The sequence below is a fragment of the Nomascus leucogenys genome, chromosome 16, assembly GCF_006542625.1.
Source record: "Nomascus leucogenys isolate Asia chromosome 16, Asia_NLE_v1, whole genome shotgun sequence".
NCBI classification, from domain to species: Eukaryota; Metazoa; Chordata; class Mammalia; order Primates; family Hylobatidae; genus Nomascus; species Nomascus leucogenys.
This window is the reverse complement of record NC_044396.1, coordinates 75,301,325-75,329,259: the sequence shown is the minus strand read 5'-3', so window position 1 is coordinate 75,329,259 and position 27,935 is coordinate 75,301,325. Positions and strand designations below refer to the sequence as shown.

The window sequence follows — 27,935 nt, the reverse complement described above, 5'->3', positions numbered from 1 at the left end:
AGGTGACGGGCCCCTGTAATCCCAACTACTCGGGAGGCTGAGGCAGGAGAATCGCTTGAACCCGGGAGGCGGAGGTTGCAGTGAGCAGAGATCGCGCCATTTCACTCCAGCCTGAGCGACAACGCGTGACTCCGTCTCAAAAAAAAAAAAAAAATCAGACTTCCACTTGAAGCAACTGCATCTTTTAGGATTAATGTGGCTCAGCGGAGCTCTGCTGTGCTTTTAGGATTAATGTGGCTCAGCAGAGCTCTGCACAAAAGGTCCGCGACTGGGATGGGGGTGGGGAGTGAACATCAAGGGGCCCAGAAGCGCTCCACCGTCCAAGGACCGGTGTGTGGAGCGGCTGGCGGGTGAGTCGCCGCTCTCCGCTTTGGTTCTGTTCCTCCTAGTTCTGACGACGGTGCGGGGGAAAGGGAAAGTGAGTGGGGAGGGGCGGCGACGCCGGGCAGTGTTCCCGAAACCCCGGGCCCCTCGCTGGCCCCGCTGCGGGGCTGGTTCCCTGAAAGCCGACGGGATGTGAAGCCCTCGACTCGGAAAGAAGCCTCCGGAAGAGCAAGTGGCTGTTCGCAGGGAGGAGGGCGGCTGAGGGGCAGAGGGCAGCTCCGCCTTGCCCGGCGGTTCCGAGTGCGGCTGAACTGAACTTTTGGTGTCAGCGGGTGGAGCTGCCGCCCGCGGAGGAGCGGGGTCGGAAGCGAGGAGAGGTGGAGCTGCCGCTGACAAGGGGCGCGGCGACTTCTGTCAGGGCGCGGGGCTCCCGGCCGGACTCGCAGCGGCTCCCCGAGGGGCGGGGCTTCCGCCCAAAGGGGCGGGGCCTGGGTCGTGTCGCCCCAGGGGATGGGCGTGTGATGACAAGGGGCGTTTCAGTAGAAGCCAGCATGCTTACCTCTCACGATCCAGCAGTGACATTAGGAAGGCGGAGCGCAAGGAAGGCGGGGCTGCCTTCTGTGCTGACCCGAGAGAAGACCAGGCTTCAGTCGACAGCAGGCGGAGCGGTCGCCGGCAAAGGGCGGGGCCATTTCGAGCCCTGGGAAGGCGGGGCTTCTCCTGACAGAGGGCGGGGCTTCCGCAGCCTGGGGCGGGGCTTCTGTTGACAGGGGGGCGGGGCGGCTCCCTACCTCCCGCGGTGCGCCAATCCCCGGACTAGGGGCCGGGGTCGGACCCCAGTGGAGTAGCAGGGTCTGGGCGTGGAGAGCTCGGCGTCGCACGGGGTGGGGGCGCGCGGAGGACGCGCGCGCGGGAGGGCCCCGCCTTGGCCGGCTCTCTCCCTTCCCCCTTCGCCCCCGGACGGCCGCTGGGGCGCGCGCCTCTCCTCGCACCCCCACCCTGAGTCCCCACGCTCCGCGGGGACACCGAGCTGCTGAGGCCCCTTTGCGGGCCCACCGAGCGGTTCCGGGTTTAGGGTTCACAGGTCAGAGTTGACTCCCTGAAAAGTGCAGCCGGTTTGAAATGCAAGATGGCGGCGGCGTGGCGCTGAGAGGCGCGGCGGCCCCTGCAGGTAGTGGCGCGAGCCGGCTCCGCGACCAGCGGGCCCGGAGACTCTGGGCTGCGGGTGGGAACTGGAGCGCAGAGTCCGCGGCCGGCACGGGAAAGGCGAGTAGCGCGGGGCCCGGCGGGAGGAGGGCAGCCTCACAGCAGAGACCCCTGGGGCTGAGCCCGCTCGCGCCGGCGGGTGGCGGGGTGTACCCGGCGTGGGGCGTCCGAGGGGGAGGGACGGGGCCTGCCTCGCGGCTGGGCAGTCGCCGCAGAGGGACAGACAGACCCACAGCCTCCCTCGCTCTTTTTGGGTGTCTCCGCCACCGAAAGAGCTTGGGGGCGGGGGGCTCTCTGGAGGGAAAATCTCAGCCCCCTACCTTGGTGAGGACCGAGCAACTTAGGATTGTTGAGGGGAGTGAAGACTGCGTATTCCCAGCGGAGGGCGCCGCCGGAGGGAGCACCCCAGTAATGTTGGGAGTCCTAGAGGAGGTCAGGAGCGCTGTCCTCCGGGGGCGTGTGGCTGCCTCGTGGGGACCCAGTCTCTCAGAGTAAGGAGAGATTCTCTTGCTGGAGCTGAGCGCACTGACTGAGGTTGGAGCCCCAGCAAACCCTTCGGGAGAAGTCTTTGCCTCCAGTTCAAGGAAGGCTGTGCGCACCCGTTTCGGGGCCAGGCCATGTCCCAACTTTGGGAAAGACTAGGAGTTGAGTCCTTAAGAACCATATTATGATTGTGAGGAAGCCCTGGGATTTAGGGAGAAGTTAATTAAAGAGGATGGTAGGGGCGTGGGGGTGTGGGGGCTGACCCATGGGAATCCTCCAAGCCTTAGGGCCCACAGTGAACAATCTACTAATTCCTCAAGGGGAGTAAAAGGCTGGGAAGGAGAGGTGTGAGAGGAACAAGGTCTAAGGGCAGGAAAGAAGAGCCCTGGCAGATGCCCTTTCCTTATATATTTACCCCAAAGTTGGAGGTAAAGGGACTTGGCAATTCTTTGTTTTAGTACCTTTCCTGTCCTCTCTCCTCCGTGGGTAACTGTAAGGAAAGAGCATAGCCCCTGAGAAGGAAAAGATTCCATTTGATAACCTTAACTTAGGTTGGTGAAGGATCCAGCAGCTGGGAAGGCGTCAATGAGAGACAGCAGGCTGGGGGAATTAGAACAGAGACTAGGGATGAGAAAAGAGGAATACAGGGAAGATATCAGACAGAGCAGGAATTCCACAGCCCTTTTCTGTCAACTCAGCCCAGCTATTAGAAAAAAAAAATGCGAAGAGCTAATATTTGAGAGAAAAATGTAAAGGCTGAGAGAGAAGTCGTGATGTGATTAGGTTGGGATTCCATGTAACTTAAGCAATTCTCTTGGAGGTTAATGTGATAGCAGAAAAAGGAAAATCACAAAATTGGAAAATATGCAGCGGTTCACGGTTAGGGAGGAAGAAGTTTCCCCCCAGGAACAGTGAATATTTGGTTTGGGGTGTGTGTGTGTGTTGTATGTATACATATATAAGAGCACTTTAGATTTGCTGGTATTGGTCATTGTTTCTCAGTCTTTGTCTGAAAGCTTTAATTTGTGTTATATGGTGCTACATTAATTATCTTTGTTTCTGAAAAATTATTCTGAAAAAGTCATTTGTTTTTATGTCGAGAGCGAAGGTGAGCAGGAGTTGGTTTTAACAGGGAAATTGGCCCTAGTATACCCATCGATTATTTTAATTTCTAAAGTAGCCATTCTGGCTCCTGATTTTAAGCAAAAGAAATGTGAGTGCTGCCAATGACAATAATGCGGTAACAGGACATAAAAGAAAAAGGGTTTTCATGAATATTTTTTTCCTTTTAGTTTTTCTCTCCTTTCCGAAAGCATTTTAGGGCTAAGCAGACTAATTTTATACAAAGTAAAATGTATAATCGTGGACCTTTTCGATATAAAATGATAGCATTTCAGTTATCAATGAATCTTTTTTGTTGAAGTACCTCTTCAGATGCCTTGACAATCAGGATTAAAATGAGAAAGAGTAATACTTGGGTAACTGATGATAGTGATGATTCATAGAGATTTCTTGAACCATTCTTGTATTTTCGAAAGAGCTTTAACGTCTTCAATGGAAATGTTTTAAAGATACAGTTCAAGTATAAACTAGTTTAGAACTTTACATTTGGAACATTTTATGCATGTGTGCTGTTCTTTGGTTTCGGCAATGTTCATGTAGCTCTAGTTTTATATTCAATTCTGAACAGATTAGGCTGGGTGAACCAGAGAGGCATTAATGCCAGATGGTTTGAAAATATGCTAAAGCCGAAAACATAAATGTGCCTGTGCTAGTGAACACTCATTAGTAGATTTCTTTCCTTTATAGCTAAGCTTATTATTTCACTGGATTTGGGGGGCAGTTCATGCATGATGTAGCAATTATTTCACCTTTAATGATAATTGTAAGTTTTTTTTTCAATAATTGGGGACAAAGTTTTACAGTTATTAGCGAAATTAATAGCATAGGAGAGGTGGTTCATTTTGAAGATTTTTCTCCCTTTTGTATTATATTTTAAGATGGAAAGGTTATATTATGATGTATTATATTTCTTTATTATGCTAATTAAGCATAAAATGTGATATTTGAGACTTAGTTTGCTGTAAATTATAACTTAATACTTAAATGAAAATGCTTTTAAAATTATTAAAATGATCACAAATGTAGCTGAGGAAATAACCCTTTTTTGTGTGTTGCAGCATTGTGGATTTGGGCCTAAAAGACTTTACTTAAATTAACAGTGTTGAAAGTTCAGCACCTAGTTTTTAATCTAATATCATAGTCAATGCAATTATTCAGAGAGATTTTTGGAATTATCTATTGTACTGTTTATGGTGCTAGCCAGTAATACACATTTTTTAAACCATTGTAAATATTTATTTATGTTGTGATAAGCATATTTACTGTTAAGACTAAATTTTTTGAACTTAAAATCCTTTTAAATAATCCTACATATTTTCAAAAGTAAGTTGTATTTCTGTTTTTAAAACTGATACTATGTTTAGAATAAGAGCCAATGTTTCTATACTATTACTGATGAATTTTATTGTATCCTTGTTGCTCTGATACATTTGTAGTCATGAATAACCAGATTTGCATGACCGAAGTTGCTGACTTAGATTATTAATCAGAATATACATTTGAGTTTACATTTTGGAGATCTGCATTTTGTACAGGATATTCTTAAAGTAAATATTAATATGTAAATTTTTATGTAGTTGCCAGGTTTTGATTTTAAAAGATACTTAATCTTGGCATTTTATACAATCAGTTTCCAATTTAAGAGGTAAGACCGTATACCTTTGGTCTAAACAAATGTGATGATATACTTTGTAAAATAAGTATATAGGAGCAGTTTAAGAATTATGTTTATTCAAGGGAGCCAATTGAATACATTTTTTTTTTTTTTTTTGAGACAGGGTCTCATTCTGTGGCCCAGGCTGGAGTGCAGTGGCATGATCATGGCTCACTGCACCCTCAAACTCCTGTGCTCAAGTGATCCTCTCTCCTCAGCCTCTCGAGTAGCTAGAACTACAGTCATGTGTCACCCACGCCCGGCTAATTTTTAATTTTTTTTTTGTAGAGACAGGGTCTTGCTGTGTTGCCCCAGCTGGTCTCAAACTCCTGGTCTCAAGCAATCCTTCTGCATTGGCCTCCCAAAATGCTGGGATTACAGGCGTGAGCCACTGCACTTAGCCAAATAAATTATTTTTAATGCAAGATTTTAATTTTCAGTTCTTAGTTTTAGATTTAAAAAAAATAATATTATCAGAATTTATCTTAACAAAATTAAAATATTGAAGTCATAGCCATATCATATATTATTGTACATAAAATAATTCTTTCATTAAATTTTGATGATTTCCTATTTCTCAAGACTTCTGACTTCCTTTTTCCCCTTCTTAAAAGTCTTTTCCTTTTTTGTTTTTTAGTGAGAAATGAAAGAAGATAGGAGGTTCTGATATTTCTAAGCACTAAACTAATAATTATGTTTTTCTTCTATCCTAAGTTTATTCTCTTACCATCAAATATTCTTAAAAAGAAGTTTGTTAAAACTTTGCTAGATATGGGCCATACCTGGGAGTGGGAGGATCATGAGAACAATTTCTCCTTGTTACTATGATAAAATTACTTACATCAAATGTTTGCTAGTTCTATGAAATACCCCTTAAATATGTCATACAGTAATGATTCATTTTGAAGCTAAGGTCAGAAAAAGTTTGTGGGGGAGAGGTTAAATTTGATTGATTAATATCGGCCTTTTGAAGCCAACTTGTTCCAGCATGATGTAATATGCTCAGAGGTATGAAATGGCAAATAAATTTTGTTGGTTGGTTGTTACCCAGATTCTTAAAGTATTTTATCACTTGTCAACAGTTAGCAAATTTTAAACAAAGATTTCTTTGCTAACATTCATTGTGTTCTAAGTACCAAGAAATATTCCAGAAACCTTACACGTGTTAACCTATTTCAATCCTCACAACAACCATATTAAGTAAGTAGTATCCTATTAATATTACCAGTCCCATTTATAGATGACGGGGCCGAGGCACAGATAGGCTAAGCCATTTTTCTAAAGTCACACAGCTAGTAAGTGGCAGTGCTGGATTTGAACCCAGTCTGTTCCAAATTCCAAGCTCTCAGTCTTTTTTTGTAATCCATCTACTACCAGAACAGCTTGTTCTATTTTATTATATAATGTACATAGCTGAGATGAGCTCTTTAATTTTTGGAATTCACTCATACTAAATTAAGAAAAATACTTTGAATTAGATAGAAATGTTCTAAAGTAATCCCAGTATCAGGAACTTAAATAACATCAGGCAACTAGGATTTTCATTCAAAAGCACTGATGAGCTCATTTTTGCTCCTCTTGTATCCTGGTGCCTTTGCATGTCTTGGCAGCTCTTCTCAAGAGACTCATTCGGTAAAATATCTTGCAATTACTGTGTGATTTTAAGAATGGATTGAAATAGGTTACCAGTTTCCTAAAGTATTAATAATTCATTTTGGAAAATAACCTTCCCTCTTTGGCAGCTGTTTCCTATCTTCTCTTCTAGTCCACATCCTGTAGATTGATGGCTAATGAGTGGCGGAACAAGGAGATACCAGGAAATGAAACTGTAGAGTCCCAGGCTACAGAGATAACAAGATGCTTCACTGGGCCTACCAGGAAAATGCTCTTTTGCTTTTCATGAAAATAGTGTACTTATTCAGCCTAAGTTTTAACTTAACCTAGAGGTATTTTACTAAAGGACTGGTGTATTTACATTATTTCTTGATGTGAGAAGTTTCTTCATAAACTTGTAGGTAATAGTAGCAGGAATCAAAAAATAAGGTTAATTGGGAAAATACTCTTCCTTAATATTTATTCATTATAGTTTACAGAGAATAGTGCTTAAAGAATACAACAGAAGGCCGGTTAGGGATCGTGCCTGTAATCCCAGCACTTTGGGAGGCCAAGGTGGGCAGATCACTTGAGCTCAGGAGATCGACACCATCCTGGCCAACATGGTGAAACCCTGTCTCTACTAAAAATACAAAAATTAGTTGGGCGTGGTGGCGCGTGCCTGTAATCCCAGCTACTCAGGAGGCTGAGGCAGGAGAATCCCTTGAACCAGGGAGTCGGAGGTTGCAGTGGTTCGAGATTGTGCCACTGCACTCCAGCCTGGTGACACAGCGAGACTCCATCTCAAAAAAAAAAAAAAAGAATACAAACAAAATGCTTTAACCCTTCAAAAGTTATTTATGACTGTTCTAGTAAAAGAAGCAATTGTAGCTTTATTAAACTTTTCTGATTGGTTTAACTGCTCTAGGTTATTATATACAACATATTTCGACAGTAATTGAATTTTCAGAGAATTATTTTCTATTTATTTGATTGCATGATATTAATGCTTCACAGTGCACTGATTGTAAAGCCATTTGGTAGTAGCTTTCAGGCAAAAACGACATGGCTAGACACCAGCCATTCTGTTAGATAACCCCATGTTTGCAGATCAAGTACTACTAGTTTGTTTAACTTGTTTTGGCTTGTGTTGTCAGCATTAATAATCCTCTCCATTCTGATTAACATAATAAATTAGGATACAAGTATCACTAGGTTTATGTGCTAACACAAACATATACAACTACTCCCATTTCTTAGTTTAACTAAATTGTCTTCATAACCTTTGTTTGTTTGTTTATTTATTTATTTATTTTGAGTCAGAGTTTCACTCTTGTTGCCCAGACTGGGGTGCAATGGCGCGATCTCGGCTCACTGCAACCTCTGCCTCCCCAGTTCAAGCGATTCTCCTGCCTCAGCTTCCCGAGTAGCTGGGATTACAGGCATGTGCCACCATGCCCAGCTGATTTTGTATTTTTAGTAGAGACTGGGTTTCTCCTCGTTGGTCAAGCTGGTCTCAAACTCCCAACCTCAGGTGGTCTGCTCACCTTGGCCTCCCAAAGTGCTGGGATTACAGACGTGAGCCACCGCGCCCGGCCCGTATACTCATTTTAAAGAACTCCCAATTTCTACATCTCAATTTTCACACTAGAGACAGCATATATTCACATTTTGAAATTTTATTGAAAATGGTCTAATAGTTATTTGGATGTTCTATATAATATAAATAGAATTTTTTAATGTGTAGTTTTTGTGTTTCCTACCAATATTAGGATTGGTATTTAAATGGTTCTTTTAAAGTTTTGATGAGGGAATAAACTTTTTTTTTTCAAAATTACATTTATTTATTAAAAGCTAAGGCATTAAATTGTAAAAATTTCCTAAGGCTAAATTATATGTAGAATAATAAAATACGACTTTTTTGTAGGAGAAGACAGACAGCTGCTTTGGACCTGTTGGTCATGATGGCCTGAGCTAAACATCTAACTAGAAGGGATACCCTTCCATTTCAAAGAACAGAATGCTAAGGAAGCTGTGGCAAGTATGTGTTTCATTGTTTTGGTATGGTAAAACTCAGATACTGAATGTACTCACTTTAGATCCCATGATACTATATTTGGCTAAAGTTTTTAAATGCTTTCCTTAAAAAGCAGCAGACATATGCTTAACACTTTTTTTTTAATATACTTTCAAATTTTAAGAGCTATAACTATAGGACTGCTTTAATTTCAAAGGAGACGGCATCACACTTCATAATAAATCTTGTATATTTATAATTGATTTTAAAATTAGTATTTGATGAAATCTGCTGTGTCAGGCACTATACCAAGTGCTGTGATAACAGAGGTAAACAAGACAAAATGTACCTTTGGTATGGGGACATTGATCTAGAAATTTTGCTATGCTTTTGCCTATATCCAGAAAAATGCTTCAGGATGTACAAGAACAAATTCTGAAACTATATTTTCAAAATGTAGGCTACTAATAATAGTTAATTATAAGAGTCAGGATATTAATTAAATACTCTTACTTATATTAACCATACCAAAACTTAAATATTTGAATATTGATCCTTTTGTAGTTCATAAGTGTGATGATTGGGTTTTCATGCTCATGTGTGAAATGTGCCTTTCTCAAACCTTGTTATGACACTGGCACATTACCTGTGTGACATAAAAAAATATATATATATTTGAATATATTTGTACATAATTGCTTTTATATTTTATCTGATTAATTAATTGGCTTTTATAAGAGGCATTTATCCAATTGTTATTTTAGATGATTCCAGAAAATACTGGGAAAGATTTGGTAAACATTAATGTGGTAGTTTTCATTTTTAAAAAATGGATAACAGAGTTCTTATAAGTTGATATTACCAATACTGATTACTATTATCTTTCAAAGTATTTTGAAAAATCAAATCATTATATCCTCAATGAAGTGGGTAACAGTTACCTTACCTTTATAAATAGGGAAGATAATGACCAGATGAATGGTTTTTTAGTCTTCAAAGATAATCTCAGTTGGAACTGAGAATGGCATTCTTGTGTTAGACTGGCTGTAAAAGACTTAACACACCTTGAGAAAAGTAGGGAAAAATTGTTTTCGGCAGAAAATTACTTTTTGATCACATTCACAAACTCTTCACAAGATAAAAGATTTCATGATACTGCTAGTTTATATATCACTTTCAATGTATTACGTACCTACCTACCTACCTGCCAGCTGTGGGGAGAAAACGAGGATGTTAGTGCCCTAGGGAGAGACCTTTCAAAAAGACATTTCACTCCTCGAATCTGTGGTCAGAGCTTGCCAGAAAAAAATCTGTCCGGTTTGGATTCTTCTTTTAATCTTTAGTGTCATTAAGGTCTGCTTTCTCAGATGCAAAAAAACAGGTAGAGAGGATAGGGTTTCTTACCCTTCAGCCTTAATTAGCATTAGCAAAGGTATCCTCTGACATTTGATTATCTTTGACCACAATTTCTTAGATGCTTTCACTTTTATTATTTTTATTCCTGTTTGTATATTCACTTTAATACTTGATTTTCTATTGTCTTGAGACTATTTTTTACAGTTTTCTTGAGACTTATCTATCAGGTAGTGATTCTAGGTTACCAGCAATCTTTAAAAACATTTGCTGTGGATACAAATTTGTGTTGTCAAATTCCTAATTTAATTTTTTAAGAACTTGACGTTTCTAAATATTTTAACATTTTATTTTTATTTTTACATTTTAACTTGGAAAATACCTTAATTATGTAAAAGTCACCTTTATTCTTTTAACACGGTGGATACCTTTTGTTTTAATCTGACCTCATTCTTTGTTCGTACTGTTTAGGCATTACGTGATTTTTGTGGATTTGTAACTTTTAGTTTAATACAAACGTGTTAAAGTATTTTCAGCTGGCTAAACAGAACTCTTGACTCAGGGAAGTGAAACTAAATAGAATACAGAGTCCCAAACATTCTCGGTATATATGCAAATGCAGATTCCAAGGGATTCTCAGTGTGTATATTTTTGCTACTTAAGAACAGTTTTATTTTTGATGCTACATCAAAATTAACATGATCCCTAAAAACTATAGTATCTTCTAAATGTTCTTTTTTTTTTTTTTTTGAGACAGAGTTTTGCTCTTGTCACCCAGGCTGGAGTGCAATGGCACAATCTCGGCTTATTGCAACCTTCGTCTCCCAGGTTCAAGCAATTCTCCTGCCTCAACCTCCCGAGTAGCTGGAATTATAAGGGCACGCCACGACGCCGGGCTAATTTTTGTATTTTTAGTAGAGACAGTGTTTCACCATGTTGGCCAGGCTGGTCTCAAACTCCTGACCTCAGGTGATCCACCTGCCTTGGCCTCCCAAAATGCTGGGATTACATGCGTGAGCCACCTCACTCAGCCCTAAATGCTCTTATTTGACCCAAATTGGTATAAAAAACAAAGTTTGTGGCCAGGCACAGTGGGTCACTCCTGTAATCCCAGCACTTTGGGAGGCCGAGGAGGGTGGATTACGATGTCAGGAGTTCAAGACCAGCCTGGACAAGATGGTGAAACCCCGTCTCTACTAAAAAAATACAAAAATTAGCCAGGTGTGGTGGCGGGCGCCTGTAATCCCAACTACTTGGGAGGCTGAGGCAGAGAATTGCTTGAACCTGGGAGGCGGAGGTTGCAGTGAGCCGAGATCGCCCCACTGTACTCCAGCCTGGGCAACAGAGTGAGACTCTGTCTCAAGAAAAAAAAGTTTGTTTTTATTCTCATAAAATCTTACCAAATAACATGCTTTTGTGGCTAACCAGGCCAACATATTATTATCTGTTAATCATTTAATTTGAAGTCCAAACAGCCAGAAAAACCAGAAGCTTGCAAATTCAGTGCAGTTGTAGCTCTGCTTAATTATAAAATATTTTAGACTTTTTTTTAGTAGTAGTAAGCATAGAATTTGAAATAATCCACTAACTTCTTATAGTGTATTACATTGAGGACTTATTTTTAATCTTTTTTAAAATGTAGTAGAACACGATTAAAGTATAGTTTTCTCATAAAACAGAGAAGTAATGATTCTAAGTGCAAATTTGCATTTGCTGTCTTTATAATAACTATACCCTTTTCTCCTGAATTTCACTGCCAAAATCATTCTTTGAATGTTTTATCTCCCTTGTTTTACTCTTAAGTAATTCACAAATTTAAATATACTCAATTCATATATAAAACTGATGTATTACAATGACATTTTAGATGTTGGTAAATGTTTATTGAATGTTCATTGCTGTACTTTAATAAATAGATTGTTTTAGATTCAAGGGTGTTTTAATATTCATGACTAAGGTAATTTTTATTAAGAATTTTACCATAGAAGGTAATCTGTAGTAAATCAAGCACAATTGTTTTTATAGCTCTTCTATAAATGAGTGTTTAATGAAGTAAAATGTATGTAATAATACATAGTATAGTTATATTTAAAGATTTTTTTTTTTTTGAGATGGAGTCTCCCTCTGTCACCCAGGCTGGAGTGCAGTGGTGCGATCTCGGCTCACTGCAACCTCCGCCTCCTGGATTCAAGTGATTCTCCTGCCTCAGTCTCCCAAGGCTGGGATTACAGGCACCCATCACCACCCTCGGCGAATATTTGTATTTTTTTAGTAGAGACAGGGTTTTACCATGTTGACCAGGTTGGTCTCGAACTCCTGACCTCAATTGATCTGCCCACTTTGGCCTCCCAAAGTGCTGGATTACAGATGTGAGCCACCATGCCTGGCCTAAAGATATTTTTTAGCAAACATTATTGGGGTCCTAATAAGTATTTTGTTGGGCCCTGGGAATATAGTGGATAGCTAAATAGATATTCTTTCTGATCATAAAAAGAAGAACTTGAATAAGAACTCTCAAACTTTTTAGATTGTGATAGAACACATTTTGCTTTCATTAAATGCTTTTCTGTAGAGAACTATTACTTGTAAAATTGTAAAAATTGTAATTGTTTTGATGAGTTCAGAATCATAGTTGACTGAAGGGTATCCTACCCTCAGGAGAAGATCCAGTATACAGATAGATCTACAGAAACTGGCTATTCTAGATCTACACCCTGGAGATTGTGTTTGAGTGGTCTTGAGAGCTCTTAGAGCCAATCTGACTTCTCAGAGCTCCAAAAACTATACCTGAATGCTACATGCTGAGGGATTCTTGCTTCCCTGGAAAATCCTTTTTTTTTTTTTTTTTTATTTTGATATTTCCTTCCTTCCTTCTTCCAAGCCTCCCTTCCCCTTCACTCCTCTCCCTTCCCCTCCCCTCCCCTTCTCTTCCTTCTCTTTCTTTCTTCCTTCTTACCTTCTGTCCTCTCTTCCTCCCTCCCTCCCTGCCTTCCTCTTCTTTTTTTTTTTTTTTTTTTAAACGAATTTGCATGTCATCCTTGCCCAAGGGCCATGCTAATCTTCTCCGCATGGTTTCAATTTTAGTTTTTGTGCTGTGGAAGCCAGCACTGGAAAATCCTTTATGTAGCCATGTTTTTTGCCTTAATAATCGAAAAGAAACTTTGTTTCCAGCTTGATCATAGAAATATTGGTCATAAATTGGCCATAGAAATATTTTAGTTTATTTGCAATTTTAGGGTCTTGAAACTATTGTTTGTTGTACTTTATAATAAAGCAATGTGATAACAATATTAAAGAAAATTTGTAGGCTAGGCAGGGTAGCTCATGCCTGTAATCCCAACACAGGGAGGCAGAGGTGGGAGGATTACTTGAGCCCAAGAGTTCAAGACCAGCCTGGGCAACGTAACTGGACTCTGTTCTCCACAAAAAGGAAAAAAACAAAGAAAAAGAAAAAGAAAACTTGTGAATATCACACATAAAAATGTCACCCATAATCTCGTGAAATTTTCATTTTTTACATACTCTCATCTCATCTTTGTTCACATGCATACATATTTCCTCACAGTTATTATAATTAATATGCAAATTTTCTGAGTTTTAAAAAATTTAATAGTAAATGGGTAGTTTTTCCATATTAATTACTCTTAAGATTATCATTTTTAATGGCAGTATAGCAATTAATTAATTTGATCAGTTTTCTAAAAACACTTCCTCTACTGAAAAGTTAACTTAAAGCAGTTTTGAAAAGTAATTACAGTGCTGGATGCATTTACAGCATACTTTTTTTTATTGGCTGACCTAATTTTAATTGTGTTTTAATTGCAGAGTCACCTAGCTACTGAGTTGTGCAACTGACCTCTAACCTCTTTTTGTAGGTAAATAGTGCAAGCTTCCCCAAATTGATTTTGAGCCCTATTTTTAGTTGACCTTCAGATAGAGGATGTGATGCCTTCAGCTAATAGTGATTTCTATACAGCAATTTTCCAGTCTCAGTCCCATTGCACTTTAATGACAAAGGGAGATGAATAGGAATGACATCCTAGAAATTCTTATTCTGTATTTTTACTCCTACTTTTTCATCCAATTTTTGTGCATTTTCAGCTGATTAAGTTGCTAAAAAAAAGTGAGAAAACTTATAATATTAAAAAATGGTATTTTTTTCTGGAAAGAATTTTTCAGGGACTGAAAATAGCATCAATTAGGCACCTACTTTGTATCAAAGTAAGTGAAGGAAGCATTTTTACTTTCTCTGATGTGGATACTACTATTTCTGTTTCCCCCAGGGAAGCCTTCTCTGCTTCTTTTCTAGAAGCCTCCTGCACTGTACTCATATTTTTCTTACTGCACTGATCATAGTTATTCTAAGTAATTGTTTACTGCTTGCTTTCCTTGCTTCACTGCTAGTACCTGAACAACCAGAGACTGCCTGTCTTGGTCACCATTGCATCATTACTGCTTAACACAGTGCCTTTCACGTGGTTGACATTCAACAAATAGTTGTTGAATAGAATTTGTTGAATTGAAGAATCTTGGTTTTATACATGAGAAAATTGAGGTTGAATTGAATAGCTTTTCCAGGCACCTAACTACTAATTGACAAAGGTGACTGCAAAACCTGTGGCTTTACCCTATCCACAATGACTTCATGAATTAACTACTCTGGGCCTGGGATTCTTCTTCCATAAAAATGGAGCAGGTGTACTAAGATTAAGATCCTTGTTTCCTCCAAACTTATGACTTTATAATAATAATTCCGAGGATACCTTTGTTTGCCCTTTGGTCTATTTTTAGACTATACACATTATGCAGAATTGAGCTTTTGGACCAAATCTTGAAACTCTTTTGGGACTTCTCAGTCTCTTTTTAGAAATACGTTAAATAATACACTGGCCTTACTTTTGTTAGCAAAATCATGGGGGCCTGACAGTAGATTATAGCAAGCAAATAGTCTTTTTTTTGAGACAGAGTCTCTGTCTGTCACCTAGGCTGGAATGCAGTGGTGCGATCTTGGCTCACTGTATCCTCCACCTCCCAGATTCAAGTGATTCTCCTGCCTCAGCCTCCTGAGTAGCTGGGATTACAGGTGCCCACCACCATGCCCATCTAATTTTTGTATTTTTAATAGAGATGGGGTTTCACCATGTTGGCCAGGCTGGTCTCGAACTCCTGACCTCAAGTGATGCGCCCCTCCTCAGCCTCCCAAAGTGCTAGGGTTACAGGCATGAGCCACTGCACCTGTCCTCTCTAGATGAGTTTTCGAATTTCATGGCTGAGCAATGGCTCAATGAGAGGAGGATTTTTGGTGAAACTGATATATTGTCTTGATATATATATATGTATTTTTTTTTTTTTTTTGAGATGGAGTGTTGCTCTGTCGCCCAGGCTGCAGTGCAGTGGCTTGATCTCGGCTCACTGCAACCTCCACCTCCTGAGTTCAAGTGATTCTCCTGCCTCAGCCTCCCGAGTAGTGGAATTACAGGCGCACGCCACCACCCCGGCTAACTTTTATATTTTTAGTAGAGATGGGATTTCACTATGTTGGCCAGGCTGGTCTCAAACTCCCGACCTCAAGTGATCCATCCTCCTCAGCCTCCCAAAGTGCTGGGATTACAGGCGCACCCAGCTGATATGTTTAAGTTTTAAGCCAAAGGCTTTTAAACACATCTCAGAACCCCTGAAAGGTGGAAGTGGGGATTGTAAGATTCATGGAATTTGGTCAGAGAGTAGTTTTAGCCTCTGCCTCCTCCAACCAGATAGCTCCTCTTTTTTTCTTTTCTTTCTTTTTTTCGAGACAGAGCCTTGCTCTTTTTTTTTTTTTTTTTTTTTTTTTTTTTTGAGACAGAATCTCAGTCTGTTGCCCAGGCTGGAGTGCAGTGGCCCAATCTCGGCTCACTGCAAGCTCCGCCTCCCAGGTTCACGCCATTCTCCTGCCTCAGCCTCTCCGAGTAGTTGGGACTACAGGCGCCCGCCACCATGCCCGGCTAATTTTTTTGTGTTTTTAGTAGAGACGGGGTTTCACCATGGTCTCGATTTCCTGACCTCGTGATCCGCCCGCCTCGGCCTCCCAAAGTGCTGGGATTACAAGTGTGAGCCACCGCGCCCAGCCTAGAGACAGAGCCTTGCTCTGTCACCCAGGCTGGAGTGCAGTGGCTCGATCTCGGCTCACTGCAATCTCCACCTCCCAAGTTCAAGTGATTCTCCTGCTTCAGCCTCCCGAGTAGCTAGGATTACAGGCACCCGCCACCACGCCTGGCTAACTTTTGTATTTTTAGTAGAGACAGGGTTTCAGTGTTGGCTAGGATGGTTGATCTCCTGACCTTGTGATCCACTGGCCTCGGCCTCCCAAAGTGCTGGGATTACAGGCGTGAGCCACTGCGCCCGGCCAATGGCTCCTCTTTTATCTGTTTTGACCTGGGATTTCTCATAGCATTTTGTTTGAAGAAAGGGCTCCCCTGCTTAAAACAAAAAGTTTGAAAACCACCACTTTGAGGAAAAAGTTTCAGAAAGAAACCCTCTTGCCTTCCAACTATTATTACACCCCAATTAAATATAGTCTCTCTCAGATTCCAGGAAAGTAACAGTCACAAAATAGCTTACTCCTCTGCCTTTCAACAATTCCCTTTACTGTTCAAAATACGAGTGCTGCTCATTTATTACTCTTCCACTTACTATTTTTTTAAGAAACAGTATCTTACCACGTTGCCCAGTCTTGAACTCGTAGACTCAAAGAATCTTCCTGCCTTAGCTTCCTGAATAGCTGGATTACAGATGTGTAGCACCATGTCTGTACCACTTATTTAGAGCCATTTAAGGAATTCCCTGTTTCTAATGACAAAAAATGATCAAACATCTGTGTTGATACTTGAAAAAAAATAATGGCAACCCCTATATGATTAAAAGATAACATTGGCTTAGTTTATAACATTTGGTTAAGAAATAGTTGTAAATATCAGTGATTTCTTTGTTATATCTTAGAAATCAAGAGTGTTTTAAAGAAAAAAAGAATGACACCTTTGAGAGTAGGGATCTGGATTATTAATACCACTATTATTTTAAAACTGATGCTCTTTATTTGGTAATATGGGAAATTAGAGAACAAAGGACATTTAGTCCAATTTTCCTTCTGCTACTTGGATGTGTAGTCTGTATTTGAATAATTCCAGTGAGGAGGATTTTACCATCCTTCCAAGTCAGGGTATTCTCTCTTGGGACTGCTCTCTTTCCTAAAAATGTCTCTCCATTTACTGACTAGATGTATTGTCTCATAGGGACCTGGTTTTGCTTTATAATTTTTGAAGCAAACTCTCTTCTCCTCCATTCAACTAGGATGCCAGTAAATTAAAAATAGCTCTAATTTGTGGTGGAGAATAAATGAAATCACTTACCCATTTTTTTCATTCTCATTTGGATTAGACTTCAGAAACACAAACTTTACTTTAGCATAAAACTTTTTATAGGCCGGGCGCAGTGGCTCACGCCTGTAATCCCAGCACTTTGGGAGGCCGAGGTGGGCGGATCACGAGGTCAGGAGATCGAGACCATCCTGGCTAACACAGTGAAACCCCGTCTCTATTAAAAATACAAAAAATTAGCCGGGCGAGGTGGCAGGCGCCTGTAGTCCCAGCTACTCGGGAGGCTGAGGCAGGAGAATGGCGTGAACTCCAGGGGGCGGACCCTGCAGTGAGCCGAGATCGCACCATTGCACTCCAGCCTGGGCGACAGCAAGACTCTGTCTCAAAAAAAAAAAAAAAAAAAAAGCTTTTTATTTAAAAAATTTTAGGTATAAAATTTATTTAAGTATATTTGTGTGATCCTAATTCATTTTTTCTTGATGATTTAAAGTTATTATTGTGAATTTCAGATACTGTTCTCTATGGTGATGCCTCCTGCAGGTCCTGTTGAGTTTTGTAGGACTATTTTCCTGTTCATTCTGCAAATTTAATAAACATTGAGTGATTACCTCCCTGAATTCAGGCTTCTTGTATGCACTTGGGAATGCAACATTAATGAGATGTCAGCCAAAATAGCTCAGCTGGGAGAGTATTAGGTTGAAGATACAAAGTTCCTTGGCTCAATCCAGAGTTTTGGGGACTTTGTTTTATCTCAAAAAAGCTGTGTCTCAGTCTCTTTGTGTTCCTATAAAGGAATACCCAGAACTAGGTAATTTAGAAAGATAAAGGGTTTCTTTGGTTCACAGTTCTGCAGACTGTACAAGAAGCATGGCTCTAGCATCTGCTTCTGGTGATGGCTTCAGGCAGCTTCCACTCATGACAGAAGATGATGGGGAATGCATGTGGGCAGAGATCACATGGCAAGAAAGGAAGCAGGAGAGACAGTGGGGAGGTGCCAGGCTCTTCCTAACAACCAGCTCCTGCAGGAACAGTAGAGCGAGAACTCACTCATTACCACATGGACAGCACCAAACTTTTCATGAGGGATCTGACCCCATGACCCAGACGGCTCCTATTAGGCTCTACCTCCAACATTGGGGATCGAATTTCAACATGAGATTTGGAGGGATCAAACACCAAATTATAGCAAGCTGTTACTAAAAATGAGACACAATATCTAGAGTAAGGAGACCTCAGATATGGATGAGGGTGCAGGGACAGAAATGTAACATTACTCTGCCATGTACAGTATGGTAAGTACTAGACTAGAAAATAAACGGGAGGAAATGAGACCAAATGAAAGGGAGAAGGTGATCTCTAGTAGGGGTCCCCAACCCCTGTGCCGTGACCCAGTACCAATCCATGACCTGTTAGGAACTGGGCTGCACAGCAGAAGGTGAGAGGTAGGCAAGCAAGCATTACCGCCTGAACTCTGCCTTCTGTTAGATGAGCAGCGGCATTAGATTCTCATAGGAGCACAACCCTATTGTGACTGCGCATGCGAGGGCTCTAGGTTACGCACTCCCTGTGAGAATCTAATGCCAGATCTGAGGTGGAACAGTTTTATCCCAAAACCATCTCATCCCCCCGCACTGTGGTACGTGGAAAAATTGTCTTTCATGAAACCGGTCCCTGGTGCCAAAAAGGTTGAGGACTGCTGTCCTAGAGGGCACACAGAGAGATCAACACAAGTGTCCTAACCTAAGGAAGGGCTTGAGTAAGGGTCTAAAAGTGCATTGAATGTCTGTGGAATGGCAGTCATTTCTGGTGTACCTAAAGCATAAGGAAATAGGAGGAAGGAAAGTGAGGTTAGACTAGGTTGTGAAAGGGATTATATGTCCTGCAAGGAGTTTGAACTTTATTCCTTCAACATTAGGGACCTATATCAGGAGACTGATGTGACTAGATATGCTTTATAACTTTTGGTAGCATGGTGGCAAATGCTAAGAATAATGTTTCTGGTAGGCCAGGCACGGTGGCTCATGCCTGTAATCCCAGCACTTTTGGAGGCCAAAGTGGACAGATCACCTGAGGTCAGGAGTTCGAGTCCAGCCTGGCCAACGTGGTAAAACCCCGTCTCTACTAAAACTACAAAAATTAGCCAGGCATGGTGGCAAGCACCTGTAATCCCAGCTACTCGGGAGGCTAAGGTAAGAGAATCATTTGAACCCAGGAGGTAGAGGTCACAGTGAGCCGAGATTGCGCCACTGCACTCCAGCCTGGGTGGCAGAGTGAGACTCTGTCTCAAAAAAAAAAAGAATAATGTTTCTGAAACTTTGATCATTCATCCTCCATCTTTGCTATTTTTGCCATACTTGAAGCATGCTTTTGGCTGGTGAGATAGACCAGTAGGAAGAAGAGGACATAACTAATGAACTAATAGATTAAATTTCTTGTCTTTTTTTTTTTTTTTTTTTTTTTTTTTTTGAGACAGAGTCTCACTCTGTTGCCCAGACTGGAATGTAGTGGCATGATCTTGGCTTACAGCAATCTCTGCCTCCTGGGTTCAAGCGATTCTCCTCCCTCAGCCTCTGGGGAAGCTGGGACTACAGGCACCTGCCACTACGCCTGGCTAATTTTTGTATTTTTAGTAGAGACGGAGTTTCACCATGTTGGCCAGGCTGAATTTCTTACACACTTAATGGCCATAATATTTTAGTATCTGTGGATGCTTTTTATAGTGTTAAAGTTCCTCCCTTGTTAACGTTGCCATTTCACATTAATAATAGCGTGCTTGCCAAAGCAGGCCCTTTCCCCCTTGTCTTCTAATATATAGCTGACTAAAAAATTTAAATGAATAAGCTTGTGTCTGACCCAAGGTAAAGTACTTAACGTTCAATGAGTTGGCTTGGAGAGATTTATTTTGATCTTTAGAGGACATTTTTTTCTGATTCTTATCTTATTCTAGATCTTTATAACTGAGCTATCCAGGCACTTCTTATAAGTGAACTATAACTATAATTTGTTTAAAAGATCATAGTTACTCATTTTAAAACATTTTTAAATTTATTTTAATGTAGGTGATTGGAGTTGTGCTTCAAAAATTTCAGAAATTCAGCAGTATTTTATCTGCCAACAATAAGCTCTTTACTTGATTGCACCATGAGAAAGCTGCTAATGAGACTTGTTGAGCACAAAAATGGACTTGAAGAACCAAAAGCCATTGTTTTCAAATGAAGAACACTGAACAGTTTTAAGCCTCGATGCTTTTTAATCACCACTGAGCTTTTCCTCATAACATCAGAATGGCAAGCAGGCGAAAATCAACAACACCTTGCATGGTCCTTGCCAGTGAACAAGATCCAGACCTTGAGTTGATATCAGATTTGGATGAAGGTCCTCCTGTGCTTACACCTGTAGAAAACACCAGAGCAGAGAGTATCTCAAGTGATGAAGAAGTTCATGAATCTGTGGATTCAGACAATCAGCAAAATAAAAAAGTTGAAGGTGGATATGAATGTAAATATTGTACTTTTCAAACTCCAGATCTAAATATGTTTACTTTTCATGTGGATTCAGAACATCCCAATGTAGTGCTAAATTCATCCTATGTTTGTGTCGAATGCAATTTTCTTACCAAAAGGTATGATGCACTTTCTGAGCATAATCTGAAATATCACCCAGGAGAAGAGAATTTTAAGTTGACTATGGTGAAACGTAATAACCAGACAATCTTTGAACAAACAATAAATGATCTGACTTTTGATGGTAGTTTTGTTAAAGAGGAGAATGCAGAGCAAGCAGAATCTACAGAAGTTTCTTCTTCGGGAATATCTATCAGTAAAACTCCTATCATGAAAATGATGAAAAATAAAGTGGAAAACAAACGGATTGCAGTTCATCATAACTCAGTTGAGGACGTTCCTGAAGAGAAAGAGAATGAAATCAAACCAGACCGTGAAGAAATTGTAGAAAATCCAAGTTCTTCAGCTTCTGAATCTAATACAAGTACTTCCATTGTAAACAGAATACATCCAAGTACTGCCAGCACGGTAGTGACACCAGCAGCAGTTCTTCCTGGATTGGCCCAGGTGATAACTGCTGTATCTGCTCAGCAGAATTCTAATTTGATTCCCAAAGTCTTAATCCCTGTTAATAGCATTCCCACCTACAATGCTGCATTGGATAACAATCCCCTTTTACTTAACACCTACAACAAATTCCCTTACCCAACAATGTCAGAAATTACAGTTCTTTCTGCTCAAGCAAAATATACAGAAGAACAGATCAAGATATGGTTTTCAGCCCAACGTTTAAAACATGGTGTTAGTTGGACTCCCGAGGAAGTAGAGGAGGCAAGAAGGAAACAATTCAATGGAACAGTGCATACTGTACCTCAGACCATAACTGTTATTCCTACACACATTTCCACAGGGAGTAACGGTTTACCATCTATTTTACAGACATGCCAAATAGTTGGTCAGCCTGGTCTGGTCCTTACTCAAGTGGCTGGAACAAACACCTTGCCAGTTACAGCACCTATAGCCTTGACAGTGGCAGGCGTTCCAAGTCAAAATAATGTACAGAAAAGTCAGGTACCTGCTGCTCAGCCTACTGCAGAAACAAAGCCGGCAACAGCAGCAGTTCCAACTTCTCAAAGTGTCAAACATGAAACTGCATTGGTAAACCCTGATTCATTTGGCATTCGGGCAAAAAAGACAAAAGAGCAACTGGCAGAATTAAAAGTTAGCTACCTTAAAAATCAGTTTCCCCATGATTCAGAAATTATCAGACTTATGAAAATAACAGGCCTGACAAAAGGAGAGATTAAAAAATGGTTTAGTGACACAAGGTACAACCAGAGAAATTCAAAGAGTAATCAGTGCTTACATCTCAACAATGATTCCTCTACCACCATTATTATAGACTCCAGTGATGAAACCACGGAATCCCCAACTGTTGGTACTGCACAGCCTAAGCAATCCTGGAATCCTTTTCCTGACTTTACTCCCCAGAAGTTTAAAGAGAAAACTGCAGAGCAGCTTCGTGTCCTTCAGGCAAGTTTCCTCAACAGCTCTGTACTTACAGATGAAGAATTAAATAGGTTAAGGGCACAAACCAAACTTACCAGAAGAGAAATCGATGCTTGGTTTACAGAGAAGAAGAAATCAAAAGCTTTAAAGGAAGAGAAAATGGAAATAGATGAAAGTAATGCAGGTAGTTCCAAAGAAGAAGCTGGAGAAACTTCTCCTGGAGATGAATCTGGTGCACCTAAGTCAGGGAGTACAGGCAAGATATGTAAAAAAACACCTGAGCAGCTGCACATGCTTAAGAGTGCATTTGTCCGGACACAGTGGCCATCACCAGAAGAATATGACAAGTTGGCCAAAGAAAGCGGGCTTGCTAGAACAGACATAGTTAGTTGGTTTGGGGACACCCGTTATGCTTGGAAGAATGGAAACTTGAAATGGTACTACTATTATCAGAGCGCCAATTCAAGTAGTATGAATGGTCTGTCTTCCCTTAGGAAAAGAGGGAGAGGGAGACCCAAAGGACGGGGAAGAGGAAGACCGCGTGGGCGGCCTAGAGGAAGCAAAAGAATTAACAATTGGGACAGGGGACCATCACTCATAAAATTTAAAACTGGAACTGCAATACTTAAGGATTATTACCTGAAGCACAAGTTTCTTAATGAGCAAGACCTTGATGAACTTGTTAACAAATCACATATGGGCTATGAGCAGGTCAGAGAGTGGTTTGCAGAAAGACAGAGAAGATCAGAATTAGGTATAGAATTATTTGAGGAAAATGAGGAGGAAGATGAAGTTATTGATGACCAGGAAGAGGATGAAGAAGAAACAGATGATAGTGACACTTGGGAGCCTCCACGACATGTGAAACGGAAGCTTTCTAAATCAGATGACTGAAATGTAAGTTACGAAAATTTTTAATCTGCGTATATGTTCATCAGCCACATACATTTTGAACAGTCACCTTGTTGTATCAGTCATCTTCATTTTTGATAGTTTTTTCTGAAGTAGTTTTTCTTTTCCCTAATAAGAAGACTAGGTACCATTAGTATAGCCAAGAGATAAATGATTATCATGTGTAGTTTTATTATTACTATTATGTAGAGTTTAATGTCTTAATTATTATTTTTCATATGAATTGGGGTTTTTTTACTTTGTTTTGAAGGAAAGTTACCCAGTCTCTATGAAGGGAGACTGGCAGGCAAGTTGAGGGGATTCACAAACAAATACTGAAGATAACTAAAATGTATTTTATTGCAATGCCCCCTTCACTAAAGCTTCATTTTTTGCCGATTTAAGGAAATAATTCAAAAATGAAAACTAAAAAGAAGGGGAAAAGTACACCAAAGGAAAGACTTACTACAGGGTTGAGGATTGTGCAGTTTTAGGAAACTAGGTGAAAATGGGTATCTTTTCTTCTTCATTGCATTGTTCCCAAAACTTTACTAGATTTTTAACTAGAGTTTAAAATGCTTTATGTATTTATGAAATTACTCAGTATCTTTTTAGTAATTTATAAAATTACTCAATATCTTTTTCTGTTAAAAGTCAAAGGTCTGTTTTAGGCCATATATAAATTCATGTTTGCTTAGGTGGCATCTGTCCTTGAAAACTGTGATATAAATTATTTCTGTTTTAGAGATCAAAAGGCAAATAACAGATTTGATATAAACCCAATTGCTTAAAATATCTTTTCATTCTTTGGTATAAAACAAACCTGCTACCAGCACTAACATTGTATTTGATTTAAAGTATATCTCTGTAGTCTTAAAAATGCAAATAAATATGGCTTAAATTTGAAAGGTTTTGGCATGTTCCTTAAATCTTAGTTCTTTTGTAAATTGGATTAATTAAAGTTGTACTGTAGTTGCAAATCAGATACCTGCTTTGGAGTTAGGAATTGAATTCTTAATACTTCCAGAATTTAATAACATAGTTTTATTCTTTGCTATTCTTTGTTTTGGAGTGTTCCGGGGTAAAAGTACACTGTTTTGAAAACAATGCAGTTGTCATGAAATGTTTGTGTATGTCTGTCAGTAGTCCAAATAGCATCTTGCTATCAGAAATGACTGCGGTGTTCTCAAACAGTAAGGAAGGAAATGAGATGTAGACTCTCATTATTATTTTACACGTGAGCATGCTTACTTAATTTCCTTGGCTTTTTGCATCAGTATCCCATCCCCTACTTTTATGCTCTCTTATTCTGTGCAGTTTTTCCTTAATTCCCTTATATCTCCTCTCTGGTTTTATTTATTTTAACAATTATTTATAGAGAGCTTAATATGTGCCAGGTACTATTCTTACTGCTTGGCAATCCTTTTTCAGGTTTTCTCCTTGTTAATATTTTTTAAGGGATAACAGATGAAACTAAAAATGTACCTGTTTTAATAAGCAGTATAAACATCATTCCAGGTTATAGAGTATAATGTAATCATTTTAGGTTATAAGAAGTTAAACAGTTTCATACAGCTTTATCCTGAAGTGCAGCCCTCCATTTCCTAATGTCAGAAGTCTTCAGAGCAGGCTTTCTTCTGACCCAGATACATAAAATATTTTTAACAGGCATTTTTTTTTATTGCTAAACACAAGAATGTGCACTCAGCCAAGATTAAATCAACAAATTTGTTGCTGCAGTGAATGTTGTTGTTGTAACCTCTGCAATGATTTTTTTGGGGAGTTGCAGTCTTCCAAAAATAATGTGAATTTTTTGGTACAGTTTAGTTTGACCTTTAAGTTTGTATAGATAATTCTTATGTTATATATTAACACTGTAATGGATACTAATTCTGGTCAGAAAATTCAACCTAAAACTACAGTTTTCAAAAGATTGTATGATGTATGTTATACATGCACTGTATTAGTCCATTTTCACACTGCTATAAAGAACTACCTGAGACTGGGTAATTTATGAAGAAAAGAGGTTTAGTTCACTCACAGTTCTGCCGGCTTAACAAGAAGCATGACTGGGAGGCCCCAAGAAACTTACAGTCATGGCAGAAGGCGAAGGGGAAGAAGGGGAAGCAAGCACATCTCACCATGACCGAACAGGAGAGAGAGCGAAAGGGGATGTTCCACACAACTTTCAAACAACCAGATCTCCTGAGAACTCACTCACTATCATGAGAACAGCCAGAGGGGAAGTCCGCCCCCATGATTCAGTCACCTCCCACCAGGCTCCCTCCCCCGACACTCCCTGATTAAAAGTTATGTATGGGCTTATACAATTTCAAATGTAAAAACAGCCTATTTACATATGTTGAAACAATAAGATTTTGTGGTATCTCTGTCCCTTAATAATTACCATTCAAGGTAAGATTTGGGTGGGGAGACACAGAGCCAAACCATATTATATACTTTTGTGGTAGCATAGAAGCATGCCTTGCTTTTTAAATACACAAAAGTCCAAATTTCTGAAACATCAAGTTATCCTTGGCTTAGTAAAATAATTTTTCACTTATAAGAGGATTCACCATAGCCTTCTCTAAATAGTTATTTCTTCATTTAAATATCGTTCAATTTACCAAAAAAGTTACCAAACCTTCCCAAAATAGTTATTACAGGAAGTGAGGTACATATATATATCTTTTGCACCTTGTATAGAAGTAGAAAAAAGTACAAGTCTTTAGATTTCATAGTCTGCTTATTACAGATACTGACAATGAAATATATACTCCCTGCTAATACAGTTTGAAATAAATTATTACATAAAGGTGATAAATGTTTATAAACAAATCTAGCATATGAAGAACATATACATAGATGAGTTGCACACAAAGTCTAGTGTATTATGTAAGACATATGTGGCAGGTGATCTCAAGAGAATACAAAAGATGTATTTTCATGAATAATTGATACTTTTATTTCTAAAAGTAGTAAAATTTAAAATACGGTTTTCTTTAAATTTTCAGTTTTTTATGATGTTTTTCTTTTTTAGCTGCCTAAAACGTTGAAGGAGAATCAATTCTTCAACTCAAGATGTCTGATTTACTGTGAATTTGCCCAATCTTTGATGACGTTGAAAACGTTTTGGGGCATACACACTCAAAAAGCAGGATCCAATACCCAAAAGAAATGGAACTTAATGTTGTGCCAAAGTTAAACTACTGCAGTTGGTGGAAGTTCTGCAATGTAAATAGAACACTATTAAAAAACAACTTGTAAAAATTCAATTTAAATTTTAATACAGTACATTTTTATTCTAATATGATGGAGACATTCTGAAACTTAGACTTTCTGAGGGGGTTTAATGACCACTAGAGCTTGTCCTCATATTCAGTCCAGCTTAATACTGTGTGTCTGGTAAGATGGGCTATATATTGCCTCTATTCTTTGAGATGTGATTAACCTTAGAACTTTTGACCAAAAATTTTACAGTAAAAATTGTTAGAAATGGGTAAAAAAAAAAAAAAAACAACCAAACCCTGATTTATTACTATGTCTTATTTATCAGACCTTGCACTAAGATTAAAAGTTGTGCATGGGTTTATACAATTTCAAATGTAAAAACAGCCTATTTATATATGTTGAAACAATAAGATTTTATGGTTTCACTGGCCCTTAATAACTGGATCCTTCATTAAGCACATCCATGAATACCACTGTTTCTACTGTTACTTGTTCCATTAGAAGCTGATTTGCTTTTTATTAAAATGCAGGTAATTAATTCTGAAGAAGGGAAAGAAACTGGCATGATAATTTGGATAGGGTGAAACTTTGAAATAAATACTGCACCAAAAATGTGAAAAAGAATCACGTAGTAAATGTATACTTAGTGTTTTCTTACAATCGTGGAAATCAGAAATGTTTATACAGGTGTCAGATCAGAATTTTTAAGAGTTATCTTTCAGTGAAATTTTACTTTTATAACAATTTCAGTGAATAGAGAAAAAATTCTGAACTGATCATAATGAGTTAAAAGTTAGCTTTTCACTTATGAATCTTGGGAGTGTTAACTGTTAACTCTTGCCGTATCAGGAAATTGAAAGTTCATACTAATTTACAAACTTTGTAAAGACTGGTGCTGTTCATTCATATTGGGAAGAACCCTTTCTTTTGTGACCATAGGACCATTTTTCAAAATGTGCTTTCTTCATAGAAGAAATGTTCAGTTTAATTAGCTTTGGATTTTAACATGTTTTTCTGAATGACCAGACGTAGGCTTGGCCAGTTTATTTTCTCTAATTTAATGGATAATAAATATTAAGCTCTTGGTTAAATGTTTTTCAGCCATTGAAAATGTTATGAAAAAGCCTTGAATATGCATGCTGCTTTCATTTTTATAAACTTTTTATTTTTTAACTATAGCTTTATTAGTAATTCCAAAATGCTGCAATGTAGCTGATTTCCTCACTCGGACAGCTGGCTTTGTGGGTGGCTTTTTTCATACTACTGTTAACTTTTTTAAAAAAGAAGCAATGTAAAGACCGTAATGCACTAGGCTTTTTTTTTTTCTTTTACACGTTTAAAAACTTCTTAAAGCACTCTGTAATATAATGATTAAATTGCTCCCTTTTATAAACATTGCTAATGTGGTCTGAGTTTTGTTTGACAATAATTTTAATGTTCTCAAAATTTGAAATGTCAAGTTATTAGAAATGAAGCCTTTGAATATAGTTGTTTCCCTTGCAATATGTTAACTCTGTGTAGCTGTATATAACTATTAATAAATTTCCCTCGTCTCTTTTATAGGCTTGATAAAACTCTTCTCTGACGTTTGCTAGCTTTTAAATATATTTATTTGACAGAGCAAAAGAACCTTCTTCTGGTTGATTGTGACCTTGAATACAAAATAAAAGTTAGTAGTGATTAGTAGTTTACAGTGA

General features: G+C 39.2%; 1 protein-coding gene and 2 non-coding genes across 5 annotated transcripts; 2 read left to right on the top strand and 1 right to left on the bottom strand.

The window, feature by feature from the left end:
• The first annotated feature begins 148 nt into the window (after positions 1–148).
• ZHX1 (zinc fingers and homeoboxes 1) lies at positions 149–27,935 on the top strand. 3 transcript variants are annotated; one of them, XM_003256176.4, is made up of 4 exons: positions 149–350; positions 8,310–8,423; positions 20,164–23,013; positions 26,048–27,935. In XM_003256176.4, the coding sequence occupies exon 3, from the start codon at positions 20,389–20,391 to the stop codon at positions 23,008–23,010; it is 2,622 nt and encodes an 873-aa protein (XP_003256224.1). In that variant the 5' UTR covers positions 149–350; positions 8,310–8,423; positions 20,164–20,388; the 3' UTR covers positions 23,011–23,013; positions 26,048–27,935. The 3 variants fall into 3 exon arrangements, with proteins under 3 accessions (XP_003256224.1, XP_030651363.1, XP_030651365.1); XM_030795503.1 differs by lacking the exon at positions 149–350 and adding an exon at positions 889–1,495; XM_030795505.1 differs by lacking the exons at positions 149–350; positions 8,310–8,423 and adding an exon at positions 889–1,495 and having other exon boundaries at positions 26,048–27,929.
• On the top strand, positions 8,952–9,055 carry LOC115830739. Its single transcript, XR_004026290.1, has one exon. It is a non-coding gene; the product is annotated as a small nucleolar RNA U13 (small nucleolar RNA).
• LOC115830789 lies at positions 12,754–12,860 on the bottom strand. Its single transcript, XR_004026326.1, has one exon. It is a non-coding gene; the product is annotated as a U6 spliceosomal RNA (small nuclear RNA).

Excerpts from the sequence above, each read along its gene's own strand:
- ZHX1 (XM_003256176.4), top strand. The coding sequence starts at position 20,389 with ATGGCAAGCAGGCGAAAATCAACAACACCTTGCATGGTCCTTGCCAGT.